Raw genomic sequence first — 19,756 nt, 5'->3', positions numbered from 1 at the left:
TCTCAAATTATCGTGTTGGATGCTCGGTCAAATCCTGAGTTCGATTTTACCCATATACATATAGTCCCCTCGTTTTTCGGAGAGTAAATGACGAGAAACGATATGAGCTCCCGATTCTCACTTCGATAAATCATGACGTAAGCGACAAATATCATGACGTAAAATCCGCTCGCTTTTTTTTTTGAGAGTAAATGACGAGAAATGATATGAACTCCCGATTCTCACTTCGATAAATCATGACGTAAGCGATAGAGATCATGACGTAAAATCCCCTCATTTTTTTGGAGAGTAAATGACGAGAAACGATATGAGCTCCCGATTCTCACTTCGATAAATCATGACGTAAGCGACAAAATCATGACATAAGCAATAAGAATAGTTAAAACATCTCGTCGGTCCAGTTTTTAAGGCATTAAATGCTTGTCAATTGCTGGTCAGCCACTCCCAGATGCGAATCATCGCTTGAAAAACTATAAATACCTCCTCTCTTATTCATTCAAACTTTACATTCAAACCTTCTACTCTCGTGTCTAAAAGATTTCAATACTTCTAAGTTATTCTGTTTTTCTGAAATCTTTCATAAGAGTTCTTCATCTGCTAATCATCCTTATTTCTCATTCAAACCTTCTTCTCTTTATATCTCTTCCATTTAAAGAAATGGCGAAGATTTCAAAATCCGTTCCTAAAAAAGGAACTCCCTCTGCCTCGAGGACGGCTGTTGAGGAAACTGTTTCTCATACTGCTACTGCTGAGGAACCGACACCGGAGCCTCTTCTGAAATTGTTCATCCCCGCGGGGTGCCCGACCGGTGCTTATTTCAAGAACTAGAAAACCTCTTCGGTACCGGGTCAGTGTGAACCGTTCTCGAGATATATCTGCTCGATCACCGAGGACGTCCTCTCCGAAGTTAAGAAAGGTTGCAACTAAGATAATAAGCATGTAGTGGCCCCCAAGCCCGAGGAATCTATTACTACCCACGTGGAGGGTTTTTTAAGTGTTTACACTTATCCCTTCACGCTGGGCTCCCTGGACCCTGTCATCATTGCCTTATGTAAGAGGTACGAATTAACCCTCGACCAAATTCACCCTTCCTTTTGGAGGATAGTAATTCTCCTCTATTTCTTCATAAGCAAGATCGAGGGGTGTCCCTTCACCATCGACCATCTCATGCGCTTATATAGTCCCCGACTTTATCGAGAGGGACTAATAAAGCTTGACCGCCGGGCCAGTAAGGCCCCGTTCTTTAGTATCGACGAAGATCGGGACTGAGGCTGGTTAGGCCGCTTTGTCCGAGTGAAGACCTCGGATTTGATCCCAGCCGAGCATATGCCATTTCCTGAAAAGTTGAATATGACACGTAAGTATAATCTTGCTTTTAAAATTTTGTTCATTGTTCTTTTCTCTTCCTCCCTTCTCATCGATATTTTGTGGTGGTGCAACTGTTGCTCGGATGCTGGACCTAGTTCCTTAACTCAAGGAATGGGTCGAGGGCATTGTAAGACAAAGGCCTTATTCCGAGCATTCGTGGCACGAGCTCTCGAAGCGCCGATGGGAGGCCCGTTCTCATAGTGAGAGTTTTCTCATGTGACATTTGATTTCCCTTTTGCGCTATCAATTTTTGATTTGCTTTACTTCTCTTTTGCAGGTTTACCAAAAGATGTTGAGATAAGACATCCATCCGGTGATGATGATATCTTCACCGAGCCCCTACTTAGGGGCAGGATAAAGAGAAAAAACAAAAAAGGACTCTGAGTTCTCCGGGCGTTGAGAAGAAGAAGCCAAGGAAAAGATTGGCGCGTAAACCCAAAGGAAGTACCAGTGGTCGAGCACTATATCCGGACTCACTCTATCGATTGAGGGATGAGTCCGAGGGGGAAGGAGAAGCCTTCAATCTGGTGGCCAGCATGTCGCCACAGCTCGAAGGGCAATGGGCCTCTGAACCAGGGGGAGGCGAGGCCGATCTTCATCAAGTCGGGGAGGTCGAGATGGAGGCAGGAACTGAAGCTTCCCAAGATGCGTGCAAAGGCCCGCAGGAAGCACTCGGCTCAATAAAGATTGCCGAGTTGCCCTCGTTCACAGAGTCTATGTTTAACGAGGCCAAATTTGCAAAAGAACGCCCCATCAAGGGGGCCCATAGAGCAAACGACCCCTTCCGTGGTTTTTTCAATGGTATGGATTCGACGGCCACGGAGGACGCCATCAGATTCGGTGATTTAGAGATACCGAGGAAGTGCTCATCCTCTAAAGCAAGAGGGACTTCCTCGAAACCAAAATTGGTCGATCGATCCCCTCCCCCGAGTGCATATCCTGATAAAAATGTACCATTGTTATTTCCCTTTCGGAGGACGCCCGGGTTCTATCCTCCCCCGTAGGGGTGGCCAGTTATCTTCGGTGTCTGGTGACCGAGGACGACTAGGCCAAGATGAATGAGGTGGAGGCACCTTTCTTGTTTAACGAAGCACAACATGCTTTTAACCGGGTAATCTTCATATTTTCCTTGATGATTTTCAATTTTGTACTTAGGTTATTTCATAGATAACTTGACATTTTTCTTCGTGCTTGTAGGCATCAATGCTTTATCATGAGGTTTTTTTAAGGTAACGAGAAGAGCTGAAACAACTTGAAGCTGAAGCTCGAGAGCTCACCGAGAAGAGAGACGCCTTTAAACTTCTTAGCGAGCAGTTCGAAGGGGGGATAAGACCCTCCAGGCTGAGCTGGAGGTTGCTCAGAAGGAACATGCTAACCTGACTGAGCAGGTAAAAATATTGGAGATTAGTGATGATGAACCATATTCGATAATTAACGGTCAAAATTCGCAGGTCCAGCAAATACTCGGTCGGATTTTCCAACTCCAAGCTGAAATGGACATAGTCAAAGTTGAGGCCAATGAATGGAGAGGCAGAATGGATCGTCTAGCCTTGAAAAAAGAGACCCCTCGGGCACAACTAAATTTGACTGAAATTCAGCTTAGAGCGGCAAATGAGAGGGCTGAGGTTCAGACTAAAAGGGTTGAAGAGCTCCAGTTGCAGTTAGGTTCGGCTGCCTCTGATCGAAAAAATATGGCCAGGGAGCTCAAAACGGCCAAGTCAGTAGTCGTAGTGATCAAGGCCTTGTAAAAACTCTCATCGAGCACATGAAGTGGCAATCCCAAAGGAAGGCCCTCGAGGAAGTTCACGCTCGGGGTTTTGACTTATCGGCCGAGATCAAGGATGCCAAGGTGCTCGAAGCCGAGGCCAGGAAGCTGGCCTATCCCGAGGAGGAAGATTTCGAGGACTCAAGCAGGTCCGCGGGTAGAGAAGGCCCCGAGGATCCCGATGATGAGGTGGGCTCCGGCCAAGATCAGGTTACTTGTGTTTGATTTTGTTTTTTCTTTTTTGTATTTTGTACTTTTTGTCAAGGATTGTTATGCCTTTTTAAAGACCATATATATAATACAAGTTTTTCGATAATTCTTGAGTTTTTTCTTTGTTTTTCTCTTTATGTTTTGCAAAGTTTGAAATGCCTTATCATTAAGTAGTTAGGTCCTGTTTGGGGTTTCAAACATGCCTTTCCTTTGATTAAGACAATGCGGACATTTGGTATGACCGGAAAGTTTTCCCAAAGAACTTATAATTCCTTAGATTATAATTTTGCCGAAGGTACCTTTTGTTACGGGCTTCGAATGTCTCCGAACCATTTTAACATAGTCGTAGCCTTTTAGTTCGGGTGTTGCCTAATGGGTTTGACACCTCGAATTGATTCGAGCAACGCCAAATAGGCTCCGTGCCTTCGGGATTTTATATCTAGGAATGGTCGTTGTCTTTTAATTCGGGCAATGCCAAATAAGATTTGTGCCCTCGGGTTTCGTTATCCCGGAAAGGCCGTAGTCTTTTAATTCGGGCAATGCCAAATAAGCTTTGTGCCCTTGGGTTTTGTTATCCCGGAATGACCGTAGTATTTTAATTCGGACAATGCCAAATAAGCTTTGTGCCCTCGGGTTTCATTATCCCGGAATGGCCGTAGCCTTTTAATTCGGGCAATGTCAAATAAGCTTTATACCCTCGAATTTCGTTAACCTGAAATGGTCGTAGCCTTTTAATTAGGGCAATGCCAAATAAGATTTGTGCCATCGGGTTACATTATCCCGGAATGGCCGTAGCCTTTTAATTTAGGCAATACCTTAGTTGGCAGTCCCCGAGTGAAGTGGCTTTTGGGGTCGAATTTTTCGGGGAATCAAACGGAAAACCTTTGAAAAGACAGAAACTTTTATCCATAAGGCATAGACTTCCTTTCAATTTTGCGCATAGCATACAAAGTTAAACTTGTATTTTGTGTCCGGGTTCGGGTGATCTACGTGGGCACGGTTCAATCGACCATTTGGCCCTTTACAGAAAATCTTATTGACCGAACCTAGATTGTTTGAGCACAAGAATTAAAAATCTTTCCCCATTATGCCCCTTAGTGTTCGGGGTTTGTCATAGATAAGCCTCGAATATTGTTGACTTTGATTCGAAGTTAGCCCGATTTCACTGTTGCCTCGTTAAAACCTTGTCGGAAAACTCATTTGGGACAAAATCGGATCAAGGGAAAAAGAGTGCAATACGTACTTTTAGGCCTACAAAATTGTGTTAGGTGCCTGCAAGTATTAGTCAAAAATGTATATTAGTAAAAGAAGGTGATCAGGGTCATACCTTAGCAGTAATATCACTTCAAGTGGGTTATGTTCCAGTTGTTCGGTCATTGTTCCGAGTTTGTACGAACCTTTCTCGATGACCTCGATTATTTAATATGGACCCTCCTAGTTCGGTCTCAGTTTTCCCAACTTCAGGAATCTAATGACGTGTTTCCTCGAATCTCACTGAATTCTTTTTCATTAATCGTAAGTTCTTTAGTTACCGGTAATATATGTTGGATTAGCTAGTGATTTATGGAAAAAAATTCTCTCTCTAGAAACTTCCCTCTCCACTGACTTGTTTCTCCAAGCGGCAGTTACGTTTGGCGGGAACGATGGTTGTCAATGGCGAAGGGCAAAGGTAACAGACCAGGATAGCAGGGGAAGGCACCGATACTAGTTCTCGGAAGCTCACTGACAACAACCAAATCTCTTACAACACATTTAGTCTCGCAAAAAACACAAGCAGTACCAATGGTGGCTCTAGAGGTTCAACAACAAAGCGGGATGAACGATAATGGTAATTTTCCTCAAATTGACAATTCTCCTCCTCGTCTAGTTGAATTAGAAAGCAGATTGCCTATTGATGTTAGTGGAATGAACAAAGTGATGAGTGAATATGAGATCTCAACATCGAGTGTGTCGACTATGGTGAAACCGCAACTAAATGCACATGTAGATAAAAATTCGCAAAAATTGACGGCTAACAAGGATCCAGTAGCTCCAACGTGGGTTAATTTGTTTGCTAAAAATCGGATGGCTTAAAATTAATAATAGGCCCATAATTCTGAAGAAATTGTCTCATGACCTAGAATTTGATACGACATTCCTAAAAGAGATACCCCTATGGGTCTCTTTCCCTAATTTGCCTATGGCCTATTGGGGAAAAGACTCGTTAAGCAGGTTAAGCATTGCTATTGGAGTACACTTGTTTGATGATGAATGTACAACTAACCAATCGAGAATCTCTTTTGCTATGATGCTGATAGAAGTGAACATAAAAAAGCCACTACCAACTGAAGTTAAAATACAGGATCCATCTGGCAAGATATACCATCAAGTTGTTAGATTCAAATGGAAACCTGAATTTTGTCCAGATTGTCAACAGCTTGGGCATGTGTGTAAAACCACAACGGAAGTTCATGGTAAACCTCAGAAGATACAGAAGGCGAATGGAAGATTTCATTAGCCAACAAAGGAATGGAGAAGCAAGGGAAATCTGACACAGAATACATGTAAACCTCAAGAAATAGATATGCCAACTGATATTTCTAAAGCTACATATTCTGATCCTAAAGAGCAACCTGTAGTCCCTATCATGATGGCTGAAAAATTCCTGGATCAAACAACTGCTCAGGTCAATAATGCCATACAACTCAGAGGTCATAGTAATAGTGTATCGAAAGGAAGAATTGGTGTCTCAACTCCTAGAAAGACTGCCGAAGGTATGGATTTCTTAATTGCTACACAGATTACATTTAGAGTGCTATGAGGAGGTCAAAGGGATAAGCAACCACCAGATAAAGGTGATACATTAGACCCTTCTAAATGACTCCTTATGTGGAATGTGAGGGGGTAAATCAGAGATATAAACAGAAGGAGTTGGCTAAATACTTAAAAGAAAATCATATTTCTTTAGCAGATTTGGTGGAAACCAGAATGAAACAACATAATGCTTTTGTTATTGCCCCTAAGATTGCTAATAATTGGGAATTAGTTCATAACTATGCTCATGTGATTAATGGAAGAATATGGATATTAGTCAACATGAATGTATGGCAATTGGATGTGGTACAAATGAATGCTCAGTTTATTCACTGTACCATCAGTAACTCTAATGTCAGCTATGCCTTAACTGTGGTATGTGGATATAACATCTTAGAGATGAGAAATGAGATGTGGCAAAAGCTCAAAAATCTTGCACAAACTATAAATCAACCATGGCTATTATGGGGGAGGGGAGGGGGGGGAGGGGGACTTTAATGCTATTATTACTACACAAGATAGAGTGTCAAAGCATGCAGTAATACAAGTAGAAGTCCAAGATTTTGCAAACTTTTGCTCAGATGCAATGATGTCTGAACTCCCTTGGAGAGGTGAGTTTTTTATCTGGACAAATGGGCAAATGGGAGAAGACAGGGTAATTAGAAGGATTTATAAAGCATTGGAGAATGATTATTAGATGTTGAACCTTGGTCATCTAACAGTTGAAGTTGGAGATCCATTCATCTCAGATCATGCACGACTCATGTTGAAGTTCCAAAGAAGGAATAATAATAATAATATAAAAGTGACTTTCAGGTTTCTAAATGTTTGGGCTGAACATGAGGAGTTCCAAAGAATAGTTAATGAAGGATGGCAGGGTGCCCAACACTCTTGCAAGTTAGCTACTATCTGGTACAGGCTGAAAGCTATGAAGTCTGACTTTAAGAACTTAAATACCAGAGAGTTCAAGAATGTAACAGAAAAAATTGACCAAGCAAGGAAAGACTTAACTGACATTCAACAAGAAATGAATAGAGACTACTTTGATCATCTAAGGATTATGGAGAATGATGCTAGGATTAGATTAGAGAAGTGGTCACTTATTGAAGAAAAAATACTTCAACAAAAATCCAGAGCTCACTGGATTGATGTAGGAGATGGAAACAATAATATTTCTTTGCTATGATGAAAGATAGAGAAAACAGGAAAAACATCACAACTCTAACATATCTAAATGGTGCAGTCCTAGCTGAGCCTAAGAGTATCAAGAAAGAGATTGTAGATTTCTATAAGTCTCTTATGAGAACTGCTGCTACAACTTTACCTGCTGTCAATATTCAAATACTAAAAAAGGGCCCTCAGCTGAATCACCAACAAGCAGTGGGGCTTGTTAAGGATATATTTAAGCAAGAAGTAAATGATTGTTTACATGATATTGGTAATGACAAATCTCCAGGCATAAATGGATATAATGTTGTTTTCTTCAAAAAGGCATGAGGGTTATTAAGGAGGATGTATATGAAGCAATATCTGAGTATTTTACTATTGGGGTGCTGCTTAAGGCCATTAACTGTACTACAGTTACAGTATTACCTAAGATCACCAACCCTACTACCATCAAGGACTACAGACCTATCTCCTGCCATTCTATATTGTATAAGATCATCTCCAAAATCTTAGCATTAAGGCTGCAGAAGGTAATGGGATCCTTGATTGATGGTGCTCAGGCTGGCTTCATTCCAGGAAGGAAATGGGCTAACAATATCATCCTGGCACATGAGCTGATTAAAACCTATTCAAGAAAACACATATCACCTAGATGTATGATCAAGGTGGATCTGCAAAAGACATATGATAGTGTAGAATGGAACTTTGTGCTACAAATCATGGAGGGACTAGGTTTCCCTCATAAATTTAGTCAATGGATATCATCATGTCTTCATAGTGTTAGTTACTCCATCCTGATAAATGGAGAACTAAGAGAATCATTTCCTACTGCTAAGGGTCTCAGGCAGGGTGACCCTGTGTCCTCATTCTTTTTTTCTTTATCCATGGAATATTTGAGTAGGCTTCTCACAGACCTGAAGAATAATAAGCACTTCCAATTTCATCCAAAGGGTAAGAAAATAGGCATTACCCTTTTGAGTTTTGCTGATGATCTTTTATTGTTTGCTAGGGGAGATAATCAGTCGGTGGCATTGTTGCAGCAATGCTTTGATCAGTTCTCCACAACATCTAGACTGAAAGCTAATCTAAATAAGAGTTCTGTATATTTTGGTGGAGTAGACACTACAGAACAAACTCTTTTTCTTCAGCAGCTGGGCTATGTGAAAGATGACCTATCATTTAAATACTTGGGAGTACCTCTTACTACCAAGAAGATGAAGGTGATGCAATGGCAGCCTCTGATTGACAAAATTGTAACCAAAATATCCTCCTGGACTGTAAGAAAATTATCATATGTAGTGAAAGTGCAACAAATCAGATATGTACTCTTTGGAATACAATCTTACTGGTCTTAAATATTTCTGATGCCTTCCAAGGTGATCAAACTCTTTGAAGCATATTGCAGAAGCTTCATATGGTGAGGTACTAATGTCATTACCAAGCGAGCTTTGATATCCTGGGGAAAAGTTTGCTAACCTAGGAGTGTAGTAGCCTGAACATATTGAATCTTAAAAGTTGGAATAAAGAATCCATTCTCAGGCTGCAATGAGAGTTAACAATTAAAGAAGATCGATTATGGATCAATTGGGTGCATATGTATCATATAAAGGGGTAACCTATAACTACTGCCAAAGTATCTAAGCAAGCAAGTTGGATGGTTCAAAAGATTTTGCCTGTTGTTGGCCCTAGCCCTCAAATGCATGGAGGAAGAGGCAACAACAGTTTGATCAAGCAGTTGTATTTGCAGCAGCTTGGATCATTACCAAAAGTCGAGTGGAAAGCAATCATGTTCAAGAACCTAGCTTGACCTAAGGCAATTTTTTTCATGTGGTTGATCATACAAGAAAGAATGATGACAACTGATAGGTTGCTCAAATGGAACATCAATGTGGATCCAATGTGTGTCTTTTGTAAACTACATCCAGAGACTCATGCCCATTTAGTCTGTGAATGCACTGTCACCTCTAGGTTGTGGAAAGATGTCTTCGACCGGCTACAAATGCAGGTCCAACTAAAGACGTGGGCTCATCTAGTTTCTTGGTTTATGGAGAAAGCTAAGAAGAAGTATGTGGAAGGACAACTTATGCGAAGAATTTTTGCTGAAGTACTGTATAGTATATGGAATGAAAGAAATCAAAGAGTATTCAATAGGATACACAGGGACAGACAAAGCATCATTAGAGAGGTAGCTTATCTTTGTAATGTACGAGTTGTTAGCAAACTCAAGTTAGTTCTACAGAATAAGCCTCTGTAGGTAGTAATTGTAATAGTGTTTTGACATGTAAACTAGTCTCTCGAGATTATGAGATTAGGATAGTCTTGTATGCAGGCTAAGTTGGCCTATATATGCTGTAATTTGCTTATTTAGTGATTAATAATATTTGTGAATTACCAAAAAAATAAAAAATTCAAAATAGGTGACTATTGATTTTTAAAAGGCGACTGTTTGCGAAGGGATGAGTCTGTTAATTCCAACAGACTCTTAGAGGTATTATAAATACCCGTATCATCTCCAAAATGAAAACAACTTAATATTTCGATCTCTTTCTCTTCTACTTATTTCGACAACTCACAAATCTTGGAGGAATCTACTATTATCCCTGCAGCAACAAAGTGAGAAATTCAGATTTCTTAAGAACGGTGATTACACTATCGAAGCCAGATCATTTCTTCCCATTATTTTTTTCTAGCAATAGCCGCCGTTTGGCTGGCGCACAAGTCCTGCTGCATGTCTCTCCATCAATTGTGTTTGGCCGGGTGCGGGACTTTAAAATGTGGCATTCTGGAATTGCTTGGCACCATATGTTTTCTTTCTACTTGTAAACGTGCTACATGCATGCGGCACATATTCTACAACATGGCTATACAATTTTCTCCAACTCTTCGATGAGAGACGGATTCGAATTTTAAGACTATGAGTATACTATAATGCATGCTTATTATAATATCAAGTGATGTGGTAAAATCCAAAGAGATAAACTATAGTTTTGCTAATCTAAACTTTTGTTTGCCTTAAGCTTGTGCAGTTTTTTATGTCAAAATGCTATTGAGAATTTAATACCTTATAAATTGAAAGTTGTGCAAATTTTAGGGATAAAAGACGCACGCAAATCTCAAAAAATAAAAAGTAGAGCATGTGACTAATTAACTCTTTAAATGTGACTTGCTTACTAAAAAAGAACTATATTTTGTCCTAAAAATTTGGAAAATAATTTAATCATTTTATTGGAATTAAATATTTAAGCAAGTCTAATCATGTAACTTAGATCTTATAATCACATAAGTTATTTATAATGAAACAAATTTATAAATTTATCGTGGTTCAAAATAAATACGAATCCCAGTAAAAGTAATCAATACGAAATCTCTGACTATTTAAATTATTGCTTACCATGATGTTTTGGAGAATTAATCAAGTCGGATGTAGTGAAGAAGAGAAAAAGAAAAGGAAAAATAATAAGAAAGTGAAAAGAAAAAATAGTAGAACGGAAAAAAGAGAGCTACAAAGTACAAACTGAATACTTATTATATTCATATGTGGCCATGGATCCTTGAACTGAGGCACTTGTATACGGGTAAAATCGAACTCAGGATTTAATCGAGCATCCAACACGACAATTTGGGATCGAGAGATGGTGATAAAATTCTAGAGATTGGTTCCTGCCTTGCCGAATTGGCCACCGGAACCACCAGACTTGCCTTCGAGTTTACCTAGCTCATAACCGGTCCCGGTTATAATGGTCTCAAGGAAAATATTGCCAACTTATCCGACAAGGGTCCTAAATTCCCGCGATTAACCGAACATTTTGGCAAAAATTACGGAATATACCAAAAAAGGGGGACCAACAATCAACAAATCAAGGACTGTTTACCTTTTATAGAACAATAGAATAATATCCTAAAAGTAGGACTCCTCTAATATATAAAGGGGGTCTCACAATTCATGAAGGGCATTGTAACATACATTCATACGCAATACATTACCATTATTCTTTAAGTTCTGATTCTTTGGTGCCTCGATGTAGATCAAAGTACATTCAGCTCAAGAGCATCCAACTTTCCTAGGTTGATATTATCCAATTCGTGTGGTTTACGGTTAATTTATCGTTATTTATTTCAATTGCAATCTAATTTATCATCCAAGTATCAAGTTAATCTGCATATCATTTAAACCACTAACAAATTCAATTGTTATCCGATTTTGAGGGTAAACAGTTTAGGGCCCACCGTGGGTCTAAGGATAATAAAGATGATTTGATACGAATCACCATAACACACCCCATTTTAAACTTGTTCTTTGATGTATTTTTGATTTCAGGTTAGGATCAAAATGTCAAACCCACAGTCTGTCCCTCTAAACATAGACACAAAATTTGGCCACCATGGCAGAAACAACAATGCAACGCTCGGTGATGAGGCAACACCAGTCGATCTTGGTAGAATCCCGGTGGTGGTTTCCATCGACGCCTGTTCGCATATGGCCATCGACAAAAACTGGCTCACCGACCCCGAAAATAGCGTGCGCAGGGAAGTGCGTTCGATAGCCCAAAATACTCACGACGGCGAAAATGATGGGATCGACATGGGTATGATCTTCAAAATGCTATAGGCTCAACAGACGGCGATAGCTCAATTGCAGAACCAAGGTCGAACACTGAGCAGGAATGAACCCGAGCTCCCCCGGGAAGGCATCCGCAGGAACGAACCAATCTCGGAAAGAACGAGCGAGAGTGAATCGAGGACTAACCCCGAAATCATGAAATTACTCGAAGAATTGACGAAACGGATAGAAACATGGGAAAAGAAAATCGAAGCCAATGATAAAAAGGTGGAAACCTACAATTCCAGGGTCAACCAAATCCCAGGAGCACCCCCCGATATTGAAGGGCCTGGATTCCAAGAAATTTATTCAAAAGCCTTTTCCCCCCGAGCGCAGCTCCGAAGTCGATCACCAAAGAGTTTTGCATGCCCGAAATCCCTAAGTACAACGGAACGACTGAACCGAATGAGCATGTAACCTCTTATACATGCGCCATCAAAGTGAACGACTTCAAAGATGATGATATCGAGTCTATCTTGTTGAAAACATTTGGAGAAACCTTGTCAAAGAGAGCTATGATATGGTACCACAACCTTCCTCCTAATTCTGTTGACTCGTTTCCTATGCTTGCAAATTCTTTCGTAAAAGCACACATCAGTGCTATAAAAGTCGAGACTAGAAAGTCAGACCTTTTCAAAGTAAAGCAGAAGGATAACGACATGCTTAGAGAATTTGTTTCTCGATTTCAAATGGAACGGATGGATTTTCCCCAGTCGCGGATGATTGGACCGTTCAGGCTTTCACCCAAAGACTCAACAGTCGAAGCTCATTGGCTTCACAACAGTTGAAACAAAACTTGATAAAATATCCAGCCATCACTTGGGCCGACGTCCATAACCGATACCAATCAAAAATCAGGGTCGAGCATGACCAACTCGGGACCCTTTCCGGATCTGTGCACCCCATCAGGATCATCGAACGAGCCAAGAGAGACACCTATCATGAACCTAGATCAAACCGGGATCGGTATCAACCATACAATAGGGATCGGAGAAGCAGTGGATCTGGGAAAAACCCTATGAGAAATGAAAGAAGGAATGACCGAGGACAGAACAACCAAGGACACATGAGCAAAAAAAGCTTCAATAGGCCCATCGGGACTAAAGAAGCACCGAGGCTATCAGAGTATAATTTCGGCATCGCTGCCTCTGCTATCGTGTCCGCCATCAGACACATCAAAGATACCAAATGGCATCGACCTTTGAAATCCAATCCAGCCCAAAGGGATACTAACCTAATGTGCAAATATCACGGCACTCATGGTCATAGAACGGAAGATTGTCGACAATTAAGGGAAGAGGTAGCCGGTTGTTTAACAATTGACATCTCCGAGAATTCCTCAGTGATCGGGCCAAGAGCCATTTTAGGAACAGGGATTCTAATAAATGAACCGAACCAGAGGAACCTCAACACGTCATAAACATGATCATCGATGGGGTCGACATCCCCCAGGGACCGATGTTGAAGCGCACTAAACTTTCCATCACAAGGGAGAAAAGAAACAGACTCGAGATTACCTACCAGAAGAAACCTTGTCGTACAGCGACAAAGACGCAGATGGGATCGCACAACCCCACAATGATGCACCGGTAATATCGGTAGTCATAAATAAATATCGAGTTAAACATGTGTTTATTGAGGTCAAACATGCTTTTATCAAGGACGGGGTATCTAAACTCCTTAAAATAAAGCATATCCAATTCGGGAAGTTAAATACCCGAATTGGTTAGCAAACGTAGTGGTAGTTCCCAAGAAAGGGGATAAATTAAAAATGTGTGTAGACTAAAGTGATTTGAATAAAGCATATCCCAAGGACTCCTTCCCCCTGCCCAACATTGATCGCATGATCGATGTCACGGTCGGCCACGAGATCCTCAGTTTTCTCAATGTCTACTCCGGGTACAACCAAATATGGATGAACACGGATGATCAGGTAAAATCTCCTTTATCACTAAATCCGGCACATACTGCTATAAGTAATGCCATTCGGGTTAAAAAAACACCAGTGCCACTTACCAATGCCTAGTAAATCGAATGTTCAAATAATAAATAGGAAAATCAATGAAGGTTTACATTGACGATATGTTGGTTAAGTCCCTGCGAGTAGAGGACCATTTAAAACACTTGCATGAAACCTCCGACGTATTGAAAAAATACAACATGAAGTTGAACCCGAAAAAAGTGCGTTCGGAGTTGGATCGGGTAAATTCCTCGGATTCATGGTATCCAACCGGGGAATCGAGATCAAACCTGATAATATCAAAGCCATCGAAGATATTACGGTCGTAGATAACATACAGGTCGTGCAAAGGCTAACCGGGCGCATAGACGCTCTGGGGCGATTCATCTCAAGGTCCTCCGATAAAAGTCACTGATTCATCTCAAGGTCCTCCAATAACTCTGGAATGCCAAACGGCCTTGGAAGAGCTCAATGAATATCTATCGAGCCCGCCGCTGCTCCACACGCTGAATATAGATGAACAACTATACCTATACTTGGTGGTCTAGGAGAGAGCGGTAAGTGGAGTCCTGGTCCGAGAAGAAAAAGGTACGCAATTCCCAATTTACTATGTTAGCATAATTTTAGATAAGGCCGAAACTAGATACCCCCACCTAGAGAAATTGGTGCTTGCCTTACTAAGCGTATTTTCAGTGCCACCCCATACGTGTTGTAACTACTTACCCATTGAGAAATATAATGCATAAACCCGGACTCTCGGTATGGTTAGCCAAGTGGGCCTTTAAGGCCAGCGGGTACGATATTGAATATCGGCCCCGAATCGCCATTAAATCCCAAATTCTGGCAGACTTTGTGGCCGATTTTATGCCTGCGCTGGTACCCGAAGTCGAAAGAGAGTTATTATTGAACTCGGGGACTTCTTCGGGGATCTGGGCCCTCTTTACAGATAGTACCTCGAACGTGAAGGGGTCCGGACTTGGCATCGTGTTAAAGCCACCAAAGGGAAATGTAGTTAGACAATCTATTAGAACTATACAATTGACTAACAACAAGGCCGAATTTGAGGTCATGATTTCAGGTCTCGAACTAGCCAAAAGCTTGGGGGCGGAGGTGATCGAAGCTAAGTGCTATTCCCTCCTTGTGGTAAACCAAGTTAATAGGATGTTCAAGGTAAGAGAAGAACGAATGCAGAGATACACGGATAAAGTATAGGTAACACTACACCGGTTCAAGGAATGGACTCTACAACACGTGCCTCGTGATCAAAATAATGAGGTCGTTGCCCTCGCTAATTTGGGGTCGTCAGTAGAAGACAATGAGCTCAATTCAGGGGAAATCGTACAACTAATTAGGTCGGTTGTCGAAGAGGGTTATGCCGAAATAAAATCAACAAGCCTAACATGAGATTGGAGAAACAAATACATAGAATTCCTGAAAATCAGAAAATTGCCCTCGGATCCAAAGGAATCGACGGCCATACGTACGAAGGCATCCCGATTTAGTTTATCTGAGGATGGAACCTTAGTCAGAAGAATATTCGATGGCCCGATCGCGATATGTTTAGGACCGGGAGATACCAATTATGTTCTAAGGGAAATTCACGAAGGCACTTGCAGAAATCATTCAGGTACTGAAACATTGGTCTGTAAAATAATCAGGTCTGGTTACTACTGGATCGACATGGAAAATGATGCGATGAAATTCATAGAAGATGTGATGAGTGACAAAGGTATGCTCCAATGATTCATCGAGCCGGAGATCTGCTGCATTCGGTCTTGTCACCATGGCCATTCATGAAATGGGGGATGGAAATCGTTGGCCCGCTTCCACGAGCATCCAGTAAGGCCCAATTTATTTTATTTATGACTGACTATTTGGGTGGAAGCCCAGGAATATGACAAAGTCAGGGAGAAGGAAGTCATCGATTTTATCTAGGACCATATCATATGTCAGTTCGGAATATCGGCCGAGATCGTATGCGACAATGGGAAACAATTCATTGGCAGCAAAGTACGCAAGTTTCTTGAAGACCATAAGATCAAAAGGATCTTATCAACTCCCTACCACACTAGTGGGAACGGACAAGAAGAATCCACCAATAAAACCATAATTCAAAACCTCAAAAAGAGGTTGATCGACGCCAAAGGAAAATGGAAGGAGATCCTGCCTGAAGTCCTATGGGCATATCGTACGACTTCGAAATCTAGTACCAGGGCAACCTCGTTCTCACTGGTTTACGATGCCGAAACTCTGATACCAGTCGAAGTCAGAGAACCGAGTCTTAGGTTCTGATATGCAGCCGAAGAAACAAATAACAATACCTTGAACACGAGCCTGGAACTGCTAGACGAAAGGCGTGATGTCGCCCTCATCCGAATGGCAGCCCAGAAATAATGAATCGAGAGATATTACAATCGAAGAGCCAACCTCCGACACTTTAATATTATGGATTTGGTACTAAGGAAGGTCACACTTTGTTCATGGATTACTCCTTCAGTTAATTAGATATCTAGTTTTATTAAGTTTTTACTTGTTAGTCTTATTAATCATCAACTTAAAAATCACTATTTTGTTTCATTGGAATTTGTTTCAGCATTGTAGCTTATTTTGATGATAGATAAGCTGAGAGTTCCTGTGGGATCGATCCTAGATTCATAAGCCAGATTATACTTGTAGCTATCGCTGTCGTTTTTAGTCCTAGAGTTAGAGTGTGATCATATTTTATTCAACAATTACAAAATGTAAATTGTATACTCCGAAGGTGTGTAACGTAACGTTATTCCGAAATGTAACTTGTGATGACCCAATAGGTCATCATTAAATTTAACATTCAAATATGTTCTCCGAGATCTCAAATAGAACCATTTAGCATTTCTCGACTTGCGTGCGCAGTCCGTCTATTTTTTTCGAAAAACTTTTATGTGAAAAAATGATTAAAATGTGAAATAGTGCTTCAAAACTCATTTGAGTTGACTTCGATCAACGTTTTAAGCAAATGGACCCGGATCAGTGTTTTGACGGTCTCGGTGGGTCCGTATCATGATTTTGGATTTGGGTGTATGCCCGGAATCGAATTCGGAAGTCCCTAGCTTGAATTATCATAATTTGACGGAAACTAAAAATTTAAAGGTTTAAAAAATTACTAAATTGTCCGTAATTGGATTTTTGTTGATACCGGGTCCCGATTTCGATTCCAAGAGTTAGATCAGATTCGTAACAATATTTTCCATTAGTTTTTGAAAAAAATAAAAGGTTTGATTTTATAAAGCTTGAATTTCTAAAGTTTGACCGGAGATTTGACTTTCATGTAAACCACTCTGGAATGGTATTTTGAGGATTTCAATAGCTTCATATGGTGATTTCGGACTTAGGCATATGTACAAATTTGGATTTGGAAGTCCGTAGGACAATTCAGCGCATTTTGCAAAAAATTAGAATGTTGAAGTTTTGAAATATTTATAAGTTTGGTCGGGAGTTGACTTTGATGATATCGGGTTCGGATCATGATTCCAAAAATTTCAGTAGTTTTGTTATGTCATTTGGGACTTGTACGTAAAATTTGAGTTCATTCCAAATTTATTTGACATATTTCGGCGCGAGTTATAGAATTGAAAATTTCATAAACTCACAAGTCCGAATCGGCGTGCGATTAGTAGTTTCGCCGTTGCTATGTGTGATTTGAGACCTCAAGTAGGTCCGTAATATATTTTGACACTTGTTGGTATGTTCGGACGGGGTACCGAGGGGCTCGGGTGAGTTTCAGAGTGGTTTCAGACCATTTCTAGGCCATTTTTAATTGCTGGTTTTTGGCTACATCAGTGTGCATCGCGAGATATTTCTGTTGCACAAGGCTAACTTTGGAAGCTTATATCTCGCAATTTATAAAGATTTTGAAGATGATCAAAACATGAACGTTGTAGCATTTTGAGTCTAATTTCCAGGAAGGTAAACTATTTATCATTTGGACATTTGTACAGAAAGTTATGATCAATGTACTCAAGACTAGTACTGCAGTTTTTGCCTGAAAAGTTGCTTAAGTAGGTCGCCCCTTTTAAATGCGACTTGCCTGGAAATAATGAGACAAGTCGCATTTTAAAGATGGGACTTACCTGGGTAGAATGCTTAAGTTCGGATTTCGACATTTTTGTTCATATTTAGAGTTTTAGACCTCGATTTTGGGCGATTTCAGAGGGATTCTTCACGAGTTTGAGTTGGGTAAGTATTCTTTATCCGAACTTAGTTATATTTATTGATTTCATACTTATTTACATCATTAATTATTGAATTGAATGGAAGAAAATAGAATTTTTGTAAAATCTTTCAAAAATAAAAAATGAAGATTTGAAAGGTGATCTGATGTCGGAATTCGATAATTTTTGTATGGTTGAACTCGTATTGGAACGAGTGTTCGAATTTCGTAAATTTTTGTCGGGTTCCGAAAAGTGGGCCTATGTTGACTTTTGGTTGACTTTTCCAAAAATGACTTAAATTAAGTCTCTTTCGAATTGTGAATAATTTTTAAAGCTCCAATTGAATTGTTGGCCAATAAATTTCTAGGTTTGATTGATTTGGAGACTAATTCGAAAGGAAAGGTCGTGGTCGAGTGATAACTTGAATTGCGAAGCAAGGTAAGTGTCGTGATTAACCTTAACTTGAGGGAATAGAACCCTTGAACTATGTGTTATGAGAATTTCATGTGTAGCAACGTCTAGACGAGGTGACGAGTGTCTATACATCATCAAATTGCTTGTTTCCATGCTTTTACGTATTTCACTAATTGCCTTATTTCATGACTTAATTGTTATATTAATTGATTCCCTTATTTTCATTGCCTACTTTTATGCCTTGATTTCATGCCTTAATTGCTACATGCCTATTTGACTTTTGTGTCATAATTGCTACTTGACATTTAGTATTTCATATATTAAATTGCCTATATCATCCCCGATTCCACACTTATTTGTTACTTGTCCCTATTTGTTTCCTACATAAATCATAATTATTGTATACCTTGTTGCCTTATAGTTTCATATTAATTGTGGCATTTATTGAAATAGTCTCACATATAAGTGTTCTTAATTGATATTGTTTGAGGACCGAGTTGCACGCTGCAACAGAAATGAAAATGATAATATATATATATTGCACGCCGCAACATAAATAAAAATGATGTTATATATATTGTTTTGAGAATTGGGTTGCACGCCGCAACAGAATTGATTGAAAGATATATTGGGGATCGGGTTGCAGCCGCAACATAATTGAATAAAAGTTTGTATTATGGGATCGGGTTGCAACCCACAACAGAATTGATTGAAAGATTATATTGTGGGAACGGATTGCACGCCGCAACAGAATGATAAAAGTAATAATTGATTGTGACTGCCGAATTGGCCTCGATTGTTGATATGAGTTACCTGTTTTACCTCTATTATTATTATTATTATTATTATTATTATTATTATTATTATTATTATTATTATTATTATTATTATTATTAGTAATGTACAGGTTAATGTAAGTGACCTGCCTTAGCCTCGTCACTAGTTCGTTGAGGTTAGACTCGACACTTACAGAGTGCATGAAGTCGGTTGTACTCATACTACACTCTGTACTTCTTGAGCAGATACCGGAGTTGGTCCCAGCGGCGTACCGTAGACTTGCTCGAATTCAGCTACCAGAGGAGACTTGAGGTATAGTTGCACGGCGTTTGCAGCTCTGAAGTCCCCTTCTACTTTATTCTAGCTGTGTATTTTCTTTCAGACAACGTTATTTTTATTCATACCTTTATTTGTATTATTCTAGTAGCTCGTGCACTTGTGACACCAGTTCTGGGATGGTATTTAGATATCGCTATTATTTTGGTTTATTCACTTTAGTTCAGATTTTATTC

At 40.0% G+C, this 19,756-nt stretch overlaps 1 protein-coding gene across 1 annotated transcript; it reads left to right on the top strand.

The window, feature by feature from the left end:
- The first annotated feature begins 9,155 nt into the window (after positions 1–9,155).
- Positions 9,156–9,557, top strand: LOC142169725 (uncharacterized). The gene has a single exon (XM_075231627.1). It carries the CDS (start codon positions 9,156–9,158, stop codon positions 9,555–9,557), a length of 402 nt encoding a protein of 133 aa, XP_075087728.1.
- The last annotated feature ends 10,199 nt before the right edge of the window (positions 9,558–19,756 follow it).

The sequence above is a fragment of the Nicotiana tabacum genome, chromosome 15, assembly GCF_000715075.1.
Source record: "Nicotiana tabacum cultivar K326 chromosome 15, ASM71507v2, whole genome shotgun sequence".
Lineage (NCBI taxonomy): Eukaryota > Viridiplantae > Streptophyta > Magnoliopsida > Solanales > Solanaceae > Nicotiana > Nicotiana tabacum.
Note: the sequence above shows the minus strand (reverse complement) of the source record. Positions and strands in the feature narration are given on the sequence as shown.

Excerpts from the sequence above, each read along its gene's own strand:
- LOC142169725 (XM_075231627.1), top strand. The coding sequence starts at position 9,156 with ATGACAACTGATAGGTTGCTCAAATGGAACATCAATGTGGATCCAATG.